The following is an 18,672-nucleotide window of genomic DNA, read 5'->3' as shown; positions in this document are numbered from 1 at the left end:
AGCCTACCAGGCTCCTCCGTCCATGGAGTTTTCCAGGCAAGAATACTGGTGTGGGTTGCCATTTCCTTCTCCAGGAGATCTTCCCGACCCAGGGATAGAACCCGGGTCTCCTGCATTGTAGGCAGATGCTTTACCGTCTCAGCCACCAGGGAAGTCCACCAAAAAAAAAAAAAAAAAACACAAACACAAAAAAAAACTGTCACAAACTGGATGTCTAAAAACTACAGAATGTTAGTAACTTGGAGGTTAGGAGTCCAAGGTCAAGGTGTCAGCAGGGCTGTGATCTCTCTGAAGGCTCTGGGGAAGAAGCCTTTGCCTCCTTCTAGCTTCAGGTGGTTGCTGGCAGGCCCGTCATTCTTGGGTTTACAGCTACATCACTCCATTCTCTGCCTCTGTCTTTACGTGGCTGTCCTCCCCCAGTGCCCTTCTGTGTGTATAAGTCCTCTTCTCGTAAAGGTACCACTCACTAGACATAGGGTTTACCCTAGTTCAGTGTGACCTCATCTTTTTTTAAAATATTATTGAAGTACAGTTGATTAACACTGTTGTGCTCATTTCCAGCGTATGGCAGAGTAAGCCAGTCACATGTATCTATTCTTTCTCATTTTGATTTTTAACAGGATACTGAATACAGTTCCCTGTGCTCTACAGTATGACCCTGTTGTTTATCCATCCTATATACAAGAGTTTGCATCTGCTAATCCGAAACTCCCAATCTGCCCCCTCCCCACACCCCTCACCCCTTGGCAACCACAAGTCTGTTCTCTCTGTGAGCTTCTCTTTCATATATAAGTTCATTTGTGCTATATTTTAGATCCCACATATGAGTGATATTCAGATGGTAAAGAATCCACCTGCAATGTGGGAGACCTGGGTTCCATCCCTGGGTTGTGAAGATCTCCTGGAGGAGGGCGTGGCAACCCACTCCAGTATTCTTGCCTGGAGAGTCCCATGGACAGAGGAGCCTGGCAAGCTACAGTCCATGGAGTCACAAAGAGTTGGTCACAACTGAGTGACTAAGCACAGCACATACGGCATTTGCAGTGTGACCTTATAATTTAATAATTATATCTGCAAAGACCCTATTTCCAAATAGGGTCACACTCTGAGGCTCCAGGTTGACACAGATTTGGAGGGACACTTATCCAACCTATCCCAAAGGACACTTATGCAACCAGTCCATCCTAAATGAGATCAGTCCTGAATGTTCATGGGAAGGACTGATGTTGAAGCTGAAACTCCAATACTTTGGCCACCTGATGCAAAGAGCTGACTCGTTTGAAAAGACCCTGATGCTGGGAAAGACTGAAGGTGGGAGAAGCAGGGGATGACAGAGGATGAGATGGTTGGATGGCATCACCAACTCGATGGACATGAGTTTGAGTAAACTCCAGGAGTTGGTGATGGACAGCGAGGGCTGGAGTGCTGCAGTCCTTGGGGTCGAAGAGTCGGACACGCCTGAGTGACTGAACTGAACTGAACTATCCAACCTACAGCAGTGAACCCAGGCAAAATAAGCTTGCCCACAGGCACAGCCGGACTGACCTTCACTAGTGAGCCTTCAGTGTGTAGTTGGTCAACACACATTCTGGCTGAAGCTGATGATTCTTGCCAAATGTTATAGGAGGGTATTTCATCACATGGTGTGCAGGGAAACAATCACAGGTACATAACTGAGTCAATTTCAAGGTCTATATCACCTGACTAAGGCCACAGGAAAGTGGTTTCCCTGGAGGAATCCTTAAGCATAAAGAGGAAAAAACCCCAGCACAATAACTTCATGAATAATTAAGTCCTAGGCTGTTCTAACATCTTTTCATATTTATTTTAAGCCATATTTGTAAATTTTTAATTAAAAATTAAAGCTTTAATTGAGCAGAATAGGAACAAAAGACAAAATTTAAAAGGAGGAGAAACAAGGAGGAAGTCAAGTGTTGCTGTGTGCGACTGGTCAGGGGGAGGATGAGGGCTATGAATTGTAGCCCTCCAGGCTCCTCTGAGCAGAGACGAAGCCGACCCCTGCCCATCACCCCCAGCTCTGACACCTGAGGCCCCCACCTGACACTCCCTCCTGGAACCCCATAATCTATCATTCCGAACAACTCTCTCCTTCAACAGAATTTAAGAGAACTTTTTTTTTTTTTCCATTTCTATCCTCTTTTCTTAGTGATGGGTAGATATTTCAGGAGCAACTAGATCAGCTTTTTAAAAATTTCATTTCTTACTCCCAAAGTGAATTTTAAGTGGAAGAGGACTAAGGGCATTATCTTTTCATTTTATATTTTATATATGCTTAAATTTTGGCTATGTCAACGTGATATGCCATCTTCCCATGAAGTTTCACCATGCCTTTTTTAGAAAAGGCAAAGCCAAGGGGCTCTTCTCTGTAGAATGTTCTCAGTGAGTGCGTTTGAAGCTTGAGACTGGTGGGGCGGACACTGCCACTGATTTTGGTAGAACAGAGGAAAGGCTGGAGAAACTGGACAGAGTCTTTTAAGACATTTCAATTTGTATAAAGACTGGACAATGTGAGTGTTCTAGATCCTAGTTTACTAAGGCATAGGTCTTCTTTTTAACTTAAATTTCACTCTGATAAGCTTTTGAATATTTAAGAGTGGTGCAATTTGCATTTATAATCTTTTTTTTAAAAAATAAAAAGAGGTACTCTTTCAGAATAGCAATTGCTTACATTTTTCACCTTGGCTTCCTGTCTTGAAACGACATAAATAAATTTGAATCCTGCTAGGAACAAAAGTTGAGAATGATGGTATCTGATAATGATCTGATAAATTTACTTTACTTACCATACACCCCTACTGGAGTTATAAGCTACACTGAGCTAGGAAACACTATCCCAGGAAAAGAGTTTAATTTTTTTTTACATTTCATTTTCTTCATATATTCTTGAAACTAGCTGTAGAAACAAGCCAAAAATATGAACTCACTTTAAGTCATCAGTCAACAGATGAAGGAGTTTAAGAACTGGAAAAATAATGTCCACTGTATTATCTAGGACATGTCTTAAAGTGTAGTCTTTTTAAAAAAAGATACTCATCGTACTAATTGTTTAAATTAAAATGTAAGACAGAGGTGGAGACAGGGGACTTCAGTGGGGGTAGGTGACTCTGTGTGGGGCTCCCGTCATCCATAAAAGAGGAGAAGAGAAAGTAAAAAATAAGGGGGAAGGAGGAGACAACTGACAATTAAAGACAAAAGGGATATTGGCCAAGTAGATGCCACTCAGAGAACGTCAAGAAGCGAATTAGAAGACCCAGCCCCTGGGAGAGTACTGTCCATTCTTTGGTCGGGTGGTTGTCTGTGTTGCTCCAGCACAGACCTATAATGTCAGCTCACTTAACACTGCATTTCCCATCTGTGTGGTGTAGTGGGCGGGCATGGTCTGGATCAGGAGTCAGGATGTGGATGAAAATACTGGTGTCCTGACTTAACGACACAGGACCTATTGAACTTATAATATTTATGAGAATGAATGATGTATGTGAAGCAGAAGCTCCTGGACCTTGGAAGTCAGGAATTTTGTGAATAAAACTGCTCCTCTTAATTTTACATAAAAATCAGCACACTCTGTTGAACAAATGCAATTTATTGTCCTTTTTCACAAGATAAACTGGGTCCTAAGTCATATACTTATGTTTTAGCCTGGTTTCATGGAGTATGAAAGTGGTGGTTATGACACATTGGAAAAGACTTGTAACATGCGACTTAGGCATTTTTATACAATTTAGGTAAATTTCAAGGGCAAAAAGATATGCAGATATTGGGAGGAAATGTATAAAAAATGCTAATGATGGTTATCTCTAGGGGATGAGGTTTATGGGTGATTGTTACTTATTACTTTATGCTTGCAAGTATTTCTAGTAGTCAGCAATAAATGTGTACTACTTGCAAAGTTAGAAAAGAAACAACAAATATATTTAAAAGTAAAAAAAAGATTAAAGCTATAAATTAATGGACCAGATCAAGGTATGCAAATGTTACATAAACTCACTATATCATCTTCTTGGGCAAATTCACTGTATCATTTTTTTATATAAAATATATATTGAGTACATAAAACTGACTAAAAGAACAATTGCTGTAATTTTATTTTCTGCTTTAAGAAGCAGCAAAGCACCAAAATCTTTCTAAATATTGTGATAGAAAAAAAATGTTTCTTGCAAAGGAATAAGCCCAGATGTGACTTATAAATTGAGATGATCTGCTTATTAAATTACATTTTAAGGACTATATTCAAATCATTTCTGCAGTTCCAGGAGGACTTTTGCTGAGTGCACTGCATTATCTTTAATTTAGCTCAGTTACGTGTGTTTCATATCCTCTGGTTTTGGGGGGATTTGATTTATTAAGCCTCAGTTACATACAAATAATGATATGTGCCATAAAACTTCTGTAACATTTAATAAAATATTGAAGCCATAATTTAAATAAGAATAACATAAAATGATAAAAATATTTCCGAATTAAAAAGCAGACCTAAAACAGCTATGGAGATAAGCTCTCATAGCTACAAACCAGTGATGGTTAAATTTAACTGAATGGAATAAAACATTGATATTTACTTTTGTCTACAGGAGGTACCTTAAAAATGAAGTCTGCAGGGCAGCCCATAAATTCACAGCGCCACCTTTCATGTCACTGCTCCCCTCCCTACCTGCTTTTACTCTGCCCTGTAAAATTGCTCCCAGACATAGCTGATCATTATGTTCTCTTGGTAAAAGCTTCGCCATAGCTTTCTGCCCCTTAGAGATTCAAGTCTACCCTTCTGAGCTCTGCTTTGACAGCCCTTTATCACCTAGAATGAAACAACTAAGCGAGCTACATTTCTTAAAGTCTGCTAGGTTTGCAGATTGCCCACAGATCCTGGAGTTAAGTCCCCTACGTCAGCGTCAGGAGTGTGTGCTGATCTTTCTGGCCTCAAGGAGATCCCAAAGCATTGACTGGTGGAGCCCTTTCTCTGCCTGACCCCAGTCTCATCTGGTTCTTGAAAGCTTTTGTGACCACATTGGCTGAATAAGCCACTCCTTCCCCGGTTTTTCCTTCTGTACTATCCTGTGCGCCAAGTCGCTCAGGCGTGTCCAACTCTTCGCGACCCCATGGACTGTAGCCCGCCAGGCTCCTCTGTCCACAGGACTGTCTAGGCAAGAACACTGGAGCAGGTTGCCATTTCCTCCTCCAGGGGATCATCCTGACCCAGGGATCAAATCCACATCTCTTGTCTCCTGCACTGGCAGGGCGTTCTTTACCACTAGTGCCAGCTGGGAAGCCCATTCTGAACTATCCTAATCATAATACTAGGACTCCCTGCATTGGTGTCGTCTTCCAAGGGATTAGAAGGTTAAGACGTTGGTTTATTTTTGGTTCCCTGGTCCCTTCCTGGCACACAGCAGGCACTTAGAAAATGCCCGTGGATGAAATGGGAAGGCAGGAACAGCATACAAAGCCACTTCTCTCATGTAAATAAAGATCTTGGTTTTGTTGAAAGAATTAAGAATGTCAATATAACCTCACATAGTAAAATCTAGACGCTTCCATCATGATATAAATATTTAAAACATTTTTTGTGTATTTTTCCAACACTGGTTCTAAGCAAATGGTAATAGAAATTTCCTGAAACCTTTCATCTGCTGAGTCTTTATTTGACAAATTCATTTTAGCCCTTTCCCAGAGCTGTTTTCTTCCCCTACTAGTCCAGTCTGCTCATTAATGTGGAATGATTCATAAACATATTTAAATAAGAGATTAAAAACTCCTATTTCTTTCTATAAGAAGGGAAATGTAATGGAGCAGGACCCTATGGGGTCCTTCCCAGAACAGACCCTCATCCATGTTGCCCACTGGCCTTTTGTCTGTAGAAAAACTTTAGTCAAAGAATAAATTTAATCAGAGAATTAAGAAGAGGCAGAAAGAAAGGAAAACAGTCATGCAAGACAAAATAATACTTTAGCCATTAAACAAAGTCAAGGTCCTTTAGTTCCTCCTCGAGCACTATAGATAATATTCTGAGCCACGTCCTTCGAGCTGTTTTGAAGATACTGAAACTTCCACCAGTGGGAGAAGTTAACAGTATGCTGCCCACAGGCACGTAGACCCCAGACTGGTTGGAACCAGAAGGCTGATGATGCTGACTCCAGATTACCTCATCACCAACCAATCAGAGGATGTCCATGAGCTGATCACGCCCCGCTCCTTCAGCACTCTAAGACCCCTCACTACCCCTCTTCAGGGTGGGGCACAGTCTTCAGGGCATTAACCCATTGTGGCTGCCTCTGCCTGGCAAAGCAATACAGCTATTTCTTTCTACTCCACCCAAAACTGTCTCTGCCTTTCTATTTGGCACCAGTGAACAGAGGCTAAGTTTTGGCAACAGAAGGCACTTAATGAAATAAGAGGGAAGTGAAATAGTCACCAAATTTTGATAGACCTTACCTTGTCACTTGCATGATAAACACTGAAAAGTGGGGAAAACCCTGAACCTGGTTTCACGTGGGCCAAGAAAAGCCACTTAGGCTACAGGAAACTCTTTCTGAATCAGATGTCAGAAAGACATCTTTTTACTTTCTATGAGGTGGTCAGTCCTGGCTTGAAGCAGAAACAGCACTGGTCAAGCCTCTGTGTTTGTGAACTTGGCCAGATGACCTACAAAGGGGAGCCATGAATTTTCACTAGTCTGGTTTCTTCATCTGACTTTTATCAAATGAAGCTGAACGTTCATATATCAGTAGGCTTCATCCTTAAATCAAACATCATGAATATATAATTGCATTACTATATAATTTACAGAGAATATTAACTGATGGAGCCAAACTGATCTTTATTAACCATATGTCTGCAATCGGTTCTGAAGCACTTCGTTCCACGATCCTCACTGGGAACGATGACACTCTTTACAAGTCAAGGATGTTAAGAAAGGAAAACTACCTGTAATGGTTGCATATAACAGAAATAGAAAAATGAGGTAGAAAGGGTCAGAAATGCCCACAGTTTTAGCTTTGGATGAGCTATATTTCTTCTAGTAGGGCAGGAGGTTTCTTAAGAATCATAGAATTTAAGAGGTTATAAAATGGATGTCTCAAAAGTGGGGTTTAGAGAACTGTAAATTTGGCTTATGGTGGAGCCTACCCAGAGAAATCATGTCAAAAGGTCATTATTTCATGACCTTGAGGAAAAGCAAAATTGTTGGAGGGTTTCCTATTCCTGTCCATGAATGCAAGCTGATATTTATGGAGGCCAGCTCTCTTTAGCTCCCTTTATGGATGCGCATTCACACACACACACACACCTCTCAAGACTGGAGGCTCAGAGTACTGTTATAAATATTCACGAGAACTTTATTATTAATATCACTGAAGTGATTCTGTTTCTTCTCAGTTGAGACTGGCACTTACACCTAGAAGCTGATCAACTGTAAGAGAAGTGGCAGCTTTGAGGCAGCCCAGCTAAAGCAACTCTGTACATTTTACTTTTGAAATACAGACTATTTGACTAGGTATCTTAAACCACATATATCCCACCATTAAGTTAAACTGGCAGAGATTCCTCACTTTCGTACAATGTGCAATATCCTTGGGAACACCGTTTCTAGAGATTAGAATAAGCATACCTTAATTATTACATTCTTTTTTCTAAGAGCAAAAACTAAACAGAACATGTAAAACATCTCAAGAGATTTCGATGATGAGTTTCGAAAAAACACATTGGGAGATAATTACAACACATTTGCTACTTTTATTATTTAAAAAAGACATTTCACACCACAGGCCTTATTAAAGAGCTATTTTTAAGAATTACAAGCTCTAGCAGTCACATCGAAAATTTTTTAAAAATAAAAATAGATACCAGAGACAGTTACTGTGATCCCTATGTGTTTGTCACAGACTCCTCCAACCAGTTGGTCTGCCTGGTTATGTTACAACACTTGTTGTCAATCAAAGAAAACTATATTTGGTTGCACTGACAACATTTATTTATGTATTTTTAACCTAAGATATAAGAAAACATGTTAAATAAGTCAAATTCTGGGGTAGGTACAGGGCAAAGGAAGATGAATATATCTCTTCAGTACCGCATTAGAAATGACTTCTGCTAGCTTCTTGCACTCTATTGCCATAAGAATATTCTAGGACGTTCTGCTCATCAGCAAAACAGCAATAAAGTTACAGAAACAAAAAGCACCTGAAGACGGGAGGGAGTGACGATGATGTGGGACTCACCTTAGGCATCCAGTGGCATTTCGCAGCACTTGTGAGGAATGCAGCTGTATCTTCCGATCATCCTGAAGAGGTGAGTTTTCCCAGCCTGAGTGTGGGATAATCACCGCGTTGGTCAGCACTGCCAGGGTGTCCTGGATAATTGGCATTTTGAGTGCATCGCAAGACGAGAGATTCCAAAGAACTCCTGCAAGATACACACAGAGTTTTGGATGGTCACCGTTTTCCTTAATCAAGTTAACAGCATAAGCAGGAGAGACTAAGATAGTGTAAGCACGTGTTCTAGAGCGTGCCCTTCACTTTAAAGCATTTGTGTGAACCCATTACAAAAGTGCTATGAAAATCAACACGTAGGCAGAGGAACTGTAACATGATTATATTCATTCCATCATGGCGAGGAATTTAGGGTGAGAGCACCAATGGAATTGAGGATATCAACCCTGCTTCTATTCATGATTAGTACAATGAATCCAAGTCCCCAAATTCAAACCAAGACCAAAAAGTTCCAAAAGTGAACTGAAATGGACTAGTAAGACATCTGAAATAGACAAGGAAGACATCTTTGTTTTATCCAGGATCTCAACATGCACCTGTGGTCTACTGGATTCACTGAGTTTCCTATAGAAGCAGCCATCATTGTGCAGGACCTTTCAAGGATTCAGTATAGGGTCTGGTGCTCACAGGTTCAACAAGGAATTAAAATTTGGTTTCACTGGTTCTGTTAGCTTTTCTCTTAAAACAATGCTCATGGAGGACCTAGGGATTGTTCTTCCTTATGTAACAGCAAAGAGAGCAGCAGAAATGGAATAGTGTGTCAACAATAGACAGAGAGCTTAAAATGGAATTGATTTCAGAAAAGGTCTAAGAATTACATACACATTATAATATCACTTGAAATGCTTTTAAAATAATTGCTATTTTTGTTGTTCAAAATTGTACACATAAAAGTAAAAAAAAAAAGAATAATATTCTCTTTTCCTGTGAAAGACTGTATTTCCCCCAAGGCTAATGTAAATAGACATCATCACTGCAGATATTGAGAATAAAATATCATAGCTGTCTTTAGAAACACAACTTATAGTTTACTTATTTAGTAACTTTTCCATTGATTTTAAAATGAGATTGTGCTTCATCTATCATGTTATTAATAAACAGAACTCACTTATTTCTTAAATTTGTTTTATTAGTTTCTTGCTTTGCTCATATTGAACTACCCAAAAGCATTAATACTAACCTGAAAATCAATGATATCTGATTAATAACTAAAATAATACTTTTAAATCAGTTCTACAGAAATGTGACTTTAGAAACAAACTTTTCCACTGGTCTTTCAAAAGAACATTTTCTGGGAATTTTATTTAGGTAAATGCAAGAGAAACAAAATGTTTTTGGTGCTTTGAATGTAAAAATGAATTGTTAGTATAGGGGGTTGGCTTGAGGGTCAATCCTGTCTGCCTGTTTTTGTAAATAAAGTTTTACTGGAACACAGCTCTGTCTGTTCATTTACATATTGTCTATGGCTGCTTGTGTCCTACAAGGGAAAAGCTTAGATTTGGGGACCAACATAGTATGGCCCCCAAGCCTAAACAAATTACTATTTGGCCTTTCCTACTCGCCTCTGTGGTTAGTATATGGGCCATTTTCTATATACTTCTGTGTGCATGTTTGCATTGCCGTTAGCATCCTATATAAAAATGCTTATTGGTGCACAGAAGCTGCTCAAAATACATTCTGACTTGAACAGATGTGAAATGCTAGGAGTATTATCACGTGCATTTATTTTGATTTAAATAATATATGAAGCTGCTTTTTAATTCATTCCATTAGGAAACATTTTACTGAATTTTGGATGATCAAAATAATCAAGATGAATACTTTTCATTTATTCATAGTCTCACAACAATATTCTTTTCTCTATTAAAATAAATACTTTTCAGTTTTAAAAAAGCACATTTAAATGAAATTACTATCTACCCCCAAGTTTGAGGATAACTTTAAACAATATCACATTAAAGGGTTTGCACATTTTTTTAACTGAAGTATAGTTGATTTGCAATGTTGCATTAGTTTTAGATGTACTGCAAGGTGATTCATACACACACACACACACACACACACACACACACACACATTTATATACATATATATATACAACCTAGACAGCATATTAAAAAGCAGGGACATTACTTTGTCCACAAAGGTCCATCTAGTCAAGGCTACGGTTTTTCCATTGGTCATGTATGGATGTGAGAGTTGGACTGTGAAGAAAGCTGAGAGCTAAAGAATTGTTGCTTTTGAACTGTGGTGTTGGAGAAGACTCTTGAGGGTCCCTTGGACTACAAGGAGATCCAACCAGTCCATTCTGAAGGAGATCAGCCTTGGGTGTTCATTGGAAGGACTGATGTTGAAGCTGAAACTCCAATACTTTGGCCACCTGATGCGAAGAGCTGACTCATTTGATAAGACCCTGATGCTGGGAAAGACTGAGGGCAGGAGGAGAAGGGGATGACAGAGGATGAGATGGTTGGATGGCATCATCGGCTCAATGGACATGGGTTTGGGTGGACTCCGGGAATTGGTGATGGACAGGGAGGCCTGGTATGCTGTGCTTCATGGGGTTGCAAAGAACTGGACACAACTGAGCGACTGAACTGTACTGATATACATTTTTTTTCAGATTATTTTCCATTATAGGCTATTCTGTTTTTCTAAGTATACAACACACATATACAGACACTGCTGCTGCTACTGCTGCTGCTAAGTCACTTCAGTTGTGTCCAACTCTGTGCGACCCCATAAGAGGGCAGCCCACCAGGCTTCCCCGTCCCTGGGATTCTCCAGGACAGAACACTGGAGTGGGTTGCCATTTCCTTCTCCAATGCATGAAAGTGAAAAGTGAAAGTGAAATCACTCAGTCATGTCTGACTCTTAGCGACCCCATGGACTGCAGCGCACCAGGCTCCTCCATCCATGGGATTTTCCAGGCAAGAGTACTGGAGTGGGGTGCCATTGCCTTCTCTGTATACAGACACTAAACACTGAATTTTTCCATTACTAAATCCTGATTTGAAAGTACCAATACATGAAAATTGAGGCTTGCAAATGTCTTAAAACATGGGTTCTATATTTTGCCATAAAATACATCTCCTCTAAAGACTAAACAGTAGAAGACTTCTCCATTTTCATCATTCAGTGAAGTTAAAAGATTCTAAAGACATTCTATAATAATAAAGACATTTTTACTGCTTCCTAACAAACAGAAAAGAGGTAGGAAAGAAAAGGAGGAAATCAAAGATGAGGTGAAGGCCTCACATACTATCTGATAAGAAGTGAAACATGGGAAAGAAAGAGACATTTCAGGCGACTCTTCATCTCATCTGGCTGTTCCACCTCAGCTTTCTTATTAATTCATTCATCACTGTAACCTAATTCCGAATCAGGCACAGACAGAAGTTTCCTGTTCATGTCCCTCCGCCTTTCCAGACGGGCCCCATCTGTGTTTCACAGGCTGATCAACTTACCTCAGTGCTTGACCCAAATCTCTGAATGTTCTCTCCTGGTTTCTATCCGCAGCCCACATGGGCTCCTTGGACTCTGAGAAACACAGGTATCTCTGGTCAGGGACACGTTTTACCAGGTCTGCATGGATGAGGACTTGGTAAAGTGGGTGCAACACTGCAGAATTTCTTTTAGGGGAAATTCAGCAAGCCAGTTCGTAGTGGGGCGCCCTCCAGACTTGGAGTTTGGGTTATATTATCTGGACAGAGACGAGCTTGAGTGTAGAAGCAGCAGTCTCTGGGGACACTGAGGTAAAGCGAGGCAGTGCCAAGAGTGGGAGCAGCTGAAACTCTACACCTGTCTTCCAGACACCTACACACACACTAACTCACATGCACACACACATCCACACATACATTCACATATACTCACAGACACATACACTCATACCTACACACATCCACACACTCATACAGCATACTTACATACAGATTCAGTCACACCTACACTGTACTACATTCACATATACACACACCTACACATATACACTTACTCACACAATATACTTACACACACACACAATGCACATGTACATTCACATACACTTACAAATACACACACACCCCCCTACATACATTCACACAAATATTCACATATACTCACACACATACATACACACATGCTCACACTTATGCACACATACATACACACATTCATGCAATATACCTGCACATACACACTTAGACACATACATTTATACACACTCTTACCTACACACATACACATATTCACATGTATTCCCACACACACTCACACAATATACATACACACTCTCATATATACACATACACACAGAAACTCACACCTATACATATACACACATTCACAGGTATTCAACACATACACACTTACACAGTATACTTATACACACACACACACACACACACACACACACACACACACACACACACACACATCCATTAGTCCCTGGTGAAGGGAGACAGATTAGTGGGGAAAAACATGGACATTTCTAAGCATTCTCCATGAACGAATGGGAAATAGGTGTTTTGCTCAAATTTCTCTTCACTCCTTCCCCTCTCTTTTCCAGGGTGGTTTCCTGATGTTTCCTTCACATGGAGGGGCCTGATCCTTCCCCCTTTGAGTGAGGTCTGGACTGAGTGCCCTGTTTCCGATCCACAGATCATAGAGGAGATGACAGAGAGACTCTGAGACGAGGTCACACAAGGCACTGTGGCTTCGGCCCAGCTCTGTCTCAGGTAGCTTATTTGAGGGGGCCCTACCGTCACCTGCGAGGACCCTCAAGAACCATGAAGATGCCCACGTGGAGAATGGAGGCATCCAGCCAGCAGGGACCCCTCTAGGAAGTAGACCCTCAACTCCAGCCTACAGATGATGCGGCTTCATCTGTGCAGGACCCTGAGCCAGAGACATGCAGCCCTGCCACTCTTGGCTTCCTGCCACTCAGACAGCGTGTGCAGCAAACAGTCGTCGTTTCAATTGGCAAACTAGGGATAAGTCATTATGCCAACAAAGGTCCATCTAGTCAAAGCTATGGTTTTTCCAGTCATCACGTATGGATGTGAGAGCTGGAATATAAAGAAAGCTGAGCGCAGAGGAACTGATGCTTTTGAACGTGGTATTGGAGAGGACTTTTAAGAGTCCCTTGGACTGCGAGGAGATCCAACCAGTCCATCCTAAAGGAAATCAGTCCTGAATATTCATTGGAAGGACTAATGTTGAAGCTGAAACTCCAATACTTTGGCCAGGTGATGCAAAGAACGGACTCATTTGAAAAGACCCTGATGGGAACGCATGTAAGAATTAAAGATTTTAAAATTAAAAAACTAAAAAAAAATAAAAAATTAAAAAAAATTAAAAAAAAGATATGAAACCAAAAAAAATAAAAAATAAAAAAAAAAAAGAAAAGAAAAGACCCTGATGCTGGCAAAGACTGAGGGTGGGAGGAGAAGGGGACAACAGAGGATGAGATGGCTGGATGGCATCACCGACTCAATGGACATGAGTTTGAGTAAACTCCGGGAGGTGGTGATGGATAGGGAGGCCTGGCCTGCTGCAGTCCATGGGATCACAAAGATTCAGACACGACTGAGCGACTGAACTGCACTGAACTGAAGTCATTATGCAGCACTGATAACTAACGTCCCTTCCTTTCACTTCCCTCTCCTCTTCTGTCTACTGGACTCACTTTTCCCCTTCACAGCACTTTTTCCTCGTGGCACTTCTCATTCTGACTTAGATTCACTTGTTTTCTCATTCCCTACAACTCTTCTGGCCTTTTCTAAAGTCTATGTGAGAGGACAGAAGATACAGGAAGGGGCTCTAAACCTTGTAACTAAATCTAAAATGCATTTTAATTTGGGTGACAAATAATATTTAACTTTTAAGAATGGATCCTGACTTACAGATCTGGAGGCCTATGTTTAAAATGGACCAGTGGAACACAGCAGACAGTGCTCCTTATGTAGGCTCTAGGGAAGAATTTCCTTGCCTTTTTATGCTTCTAAAGGCTGCCCGGGTTCCATGGTCAAAGCCCGCATCACTTCAACCTCAGCATCCACGATCACCTCCTCTTCTCTGACTGAACCTCCTCGCTCACTGTTGTAAGGACACCTGTGATCACATTAAGCCTGCCTGGATAATCCAAGATTATCTCCCCCTATCCACTTCAAGATCCTTCACTTAATCCCACCTGTACAGTCCCTTTTCCTGCATAAGATAATATTCACAGGCTCACATCTTCAGGGGTTACTGTCCAGTCTACCACATACCCCTTAAAATATTCGGTTGTGCTTAAAACAAAATTAAATTTCTGACTGTAGTTCCATGATCAGGCCTTTCTCTCATTCTCTAAATTCATTTTGAATCAGAACCTTTGGTTTATTCATTTATTCAGTCCACACAGACCCACTGTGCACCAGGCTCTGTTTGATACAGAGGGGACATTAGTGAACAAAACAAAAAGCCCCTGCCTGTATGGCTCTCGCATAAATGCAACTCAGTATGCTTGTCTTAGTCTCATTTCTTCTTCTTGAACAACAAGCTGTTTGTAACTCACATTTCTTGGATTTATTGTTCTTTCAATCTGGAACATTGTTCTCCAGACCTTTCCAAGGGTGATCCTTCCTTCTATTCACATGTAACTTAAATGCACTAACTCAGAGAAGTTTTCTTGGCTCAGGCTAAACTACTTTCCCCAGAGAAGGCAATGGCAACCCACTCCAGTACTCTTGCCTGGAAAATCCCATGGATGGAGGAGCCAGCTGCAGTCCATGGGGCTGCCAAGAGACGGACATGACTGAGCGACTTCACTTTCACTTTTCACTTTCATGCATTGGAGAAGGAAATGGCAACCCACTCCAGCGTTCTTGCCTGGAGAATCCCAGGGTCGGGGGAGCCTGGTGGGATGCCGTCTATGGGATCGCACAGAGTTGGACACGACTGAAGTGACTTAGCAGCAGCAGCAGCAGCAAACTACTTTCCCAGGTGGCTCAGTGGTCAAGAATCCACCCACCAATGCAGGGGACCCAGGAGATGCAGCTTCAGTCCCTGGGTTGGGAAGATTCCCTGGAGGAGGAAATTGCAACCCACTCTAGTATTCTTGTCTGGGAAATCCCATGGCCACAGGAGCCTGGTGAGCCACAGTGCATGGGGTGGCAAAGAGAGTCAGACACGACTGAGTGAGCGCGCACACACACATACACACACTCATGCAAACTATCTTTCCAGACTTGCTGTCAGATCTTCTATTTTAATTTTCATCAAAGACCTCATCATCATCTTACATCTCCCAAGCTTTCTTCTCCCCATCCTAATTTTATGAAGATATTATTGGCATGCCACATTCTATGAATTTAAGGTGTACAGCATAATGATCTGGCTTATATACACCACAAAATGATGACCACAATAGGTTTAGTGAACATCGATCATCTCATACAGACAAAACATTGACAATATAGAAAAATATTTTTTCTTATAATGAGAACTCTGAGGATTTACTCTAAGTTCCACATATAACATAGAGTAGTGTTAGCTATATTTATCCTGCTGTACATTATAACCCTAGTACTTACTTATCTTATAATTGGACTTTTGTATCTTGATGGTCATCATCTATTCCCCCTGCTCTTGCTTCTGGTAACCACAAATCTGATCTCTTTTTCAATGAGTTGGTCTGTTTTTAAAGTATAATTGACCTACAACACTATGTTAGATCCTGCTGCACAACATAATGGTTTGACATTTCTATACATTTCGAAATGATTACTGTAAGTCTTGCTGTCGTCTGTCACCATACAAAGATACTACATAATTGCTGACTGTGTTCCCAACACTGTATATTTCATACCTGTGACATTTATTTTGTGACTCGAAGTTCATGCCTCTTACTCCCTGCTCACCTACTCCTCTCCTTCTTCCACTGGCTCCTTGGCTTTTTTCAGTACTTGGTTTTCTGTCATTAGCTCACTGCTCTTTTCCACAACAAGGTACCACCCAAGAGAAGAAGCAAGGACCCTGAGCATTTGCAGCAGGCAGAACACACAGAGCATACAGAATGTGTCCTGACACGCACTAGATGCTCACCACATAGCTGCAAAATGATTACAGAGTTAATAATTGAATGACGTGACCCTTAAATGATGAGTGCACTCTAAGCAGTGAACACTGTTTTCTTTTTTTGTATTGGTTTCTGCCATACATCAACATGAATTGGCCACAGGGATACATATGCCCCCCTCCCTCCTGAATACCTCTCCCATCTCCCATCCCATCCCACCCCTCTAGGGTGCGACAGAGCTCTGGGTTGAGCTCCCTGTGGCACAGAGCAAATTCCCACTTGCTATCTATTTTACATATGGTAATATAGATATTTTACATGCTAGTCTCTCATATAGTAGCATACTGCTAGCAAAAAAGGAAGCACTGATTTGAAAGACTAGAATAGCAGATGCAAGACGTAATGTTAAAAAGAACACAGCTCAATGAGAACACAGAAACGTTTACATGGGAGTACAACCCTTGACTCTACAGAAATTCTACTTTTACTAAGCAGAGAAGAATTTTTATTACTAAAAAAACAAGTAGTTTATCATTAGAGGGCTTATTTCTAGGGTAATTTTCCTATATTAATTCCCTGATAATTCTACATTAGCCAAGGTAATACTAAAATTTCAATTCATGGAAAAACTGGAAAAAAATTAAATTCACAATGGTACTCAGAAGCCATAAGCCACCCTGTTTATTCCTATCTAAATATAACATAAAGATGTTACAGTATTTTGGTTGATGGTCACTAGCAAATTTTAATTTACCTGATGAAAGTATGCTAATTTCTCCCAGATTATAATCTGTCATAAAATTGTTTTATAGCATCTTTCCTCTAATTATATGTATTCAATAGCTTTCCTTTATCGGTATAAAATTACTGCTGCTTCAAACATAATTTTGACAGTAGGTTTAGTTGAGAAGACATTTAAATAACTAATTATGCATACTAAATATATTTCAAATATAGTTTACTTTTATTTCAGGCACAGGATGACTTTTTTTTCCTTATGGTTATCCATATTCATGAGACGGAATTGGTTTATTAAAATTTCTTTAATAAAATCCTAATTACTTTCATTGGATCCTTTACTCTGTTTTAATAGAGGGTAATCGTGAGGTTTTTTCCTGAAAGGAGACAAAGACTATTTAAAAAACAGGAATCGGATTGACTAGAAAGAAGTATTTAACAGTTACAAATCTTAAAGCATGATAAAATCAAACACTGTCTTGTGATGATATAAGACTTTCCTATGACCTCCTCACTTTAATTTTTAAACCTGAAACACAATCCCTGAACACAGGTGAGGCTCAAGTCACAGAACAGTTGGATTGAATTCATTTTAAATGAATGCTTTACATTGTTATTTTCGATTAATCAACTAATTAAAATTAACTAAATGTATGAAGATTCACTTTAAACGAATCCGTCATTTGTCTTATTCTAAGAGTGAGACTTTGTGCACCTGGGCAAGAGAGAGAGCAGAGAGGTTCATCTTACAAAAAGGTCAAGGTCAGAGCCGATGGGGTGAGAGTGGAAAATGGGGGTCGGGGGATGGATGACCACTTTTCCATATCCTACCACTTACACCTTGGTTCATGGGTGTGTAGAAGGTGACTGATCAAAATCTGGAGGCCCATGACACCCTGAATTTATGCTGTGTGCATTTGTGTGTGAGCATGTGTGTGTGTGATTATGCACATATGCAAGTGTATGAATGTCTGTACACGTGAGTGAACACGCTGCACACATGCACAAGTATGTGTCTGTGTGTGTGCACATGTATATATATTTGGGTGCACCACATAAATACTCCTATCTTATCCGTTAAACATCATGTCTCTCAAGGTGCAATTGTTGAATTGGGACTGTATTGATAATTCTTTCCAATGGTATACATGGAAAAGATGTACACCTAAAAGATGAATACATAACGCTCATTTAATGTTTTTAAAAACAAAAGCATTGATTGTGAGTGAATGCTAAGGTTTACCAAATGTTGCTATAGTAATTTGTGCTCAAAGCAAAATGCAAGGGGGATTACATCAAAATAAAATACTTCTGCATAACAACAACAATCACAAAATGACAAGGCAATCTATGAAAAGGGAGAAGATAACTGCAAGCCATAAATATGCTAAGGGGTTAACATCCAAAATACACAAGGAAATCATATAACTCAGTAACAAAAAAAAAAAAAACTACTATATTAAAAAATAGATGAACCGAGTAGACATTTTTTTCTAAAGAAGACACCCAAATGGGCAACAGGTATATAATAAGATGTTCAGCATCACTACTCATCAGGAAAATTCGAGTCACAATCATAATGAACTGCTGCCTCACACCTGTCAGAAT

At 40.2% G+C, this 18,672-nt stretch overlaps 1 protein-coding gene across 3 annotated transcripts in view; it reads right to left on the bottom strand.

Moving 5' to 3' along the window:
* The window catches only part of CTNND2 (catenin delta 2), a 1,117,159-nt gene that overhangs the window by 186,612 nt on the left and 911,875 nt on the right, over positions 1–18,672 (bottom strand). For all 3 annotated transcript variants that reach the window (XM_027980164.3, XM_027980165.3, XM_042233932.2), the window contains one exon: positions 8,232–8,415. In XM_027980164.3, the coding sequence (XP_027835965.2) occupies positions 8,232–8,415 (184 nt within the window). The remainder of the gene's footprint in view (positions 1–8,231; positions 8,416–18,672) is intronic.

Source organism: Ovis aries, chromosome 16 (assembly GCF_016772045.2).
Source record: "Ovis aries strain OAR_USU_Benz2616 breed Rambouillet chromosome 16, ARS-UI_Ramb_v3.0, whole genome shotgun sequence".
NCBI lineage: Eukaryota > Metazoa > Chordata > Mammalia > Artiodactyla > Bovidae > Ovis > Ovis aries.
Note: the sequence above shows the minus strand (reverse complement) of the source record. Positions and strands in the feature narration are given on the sequence as shown.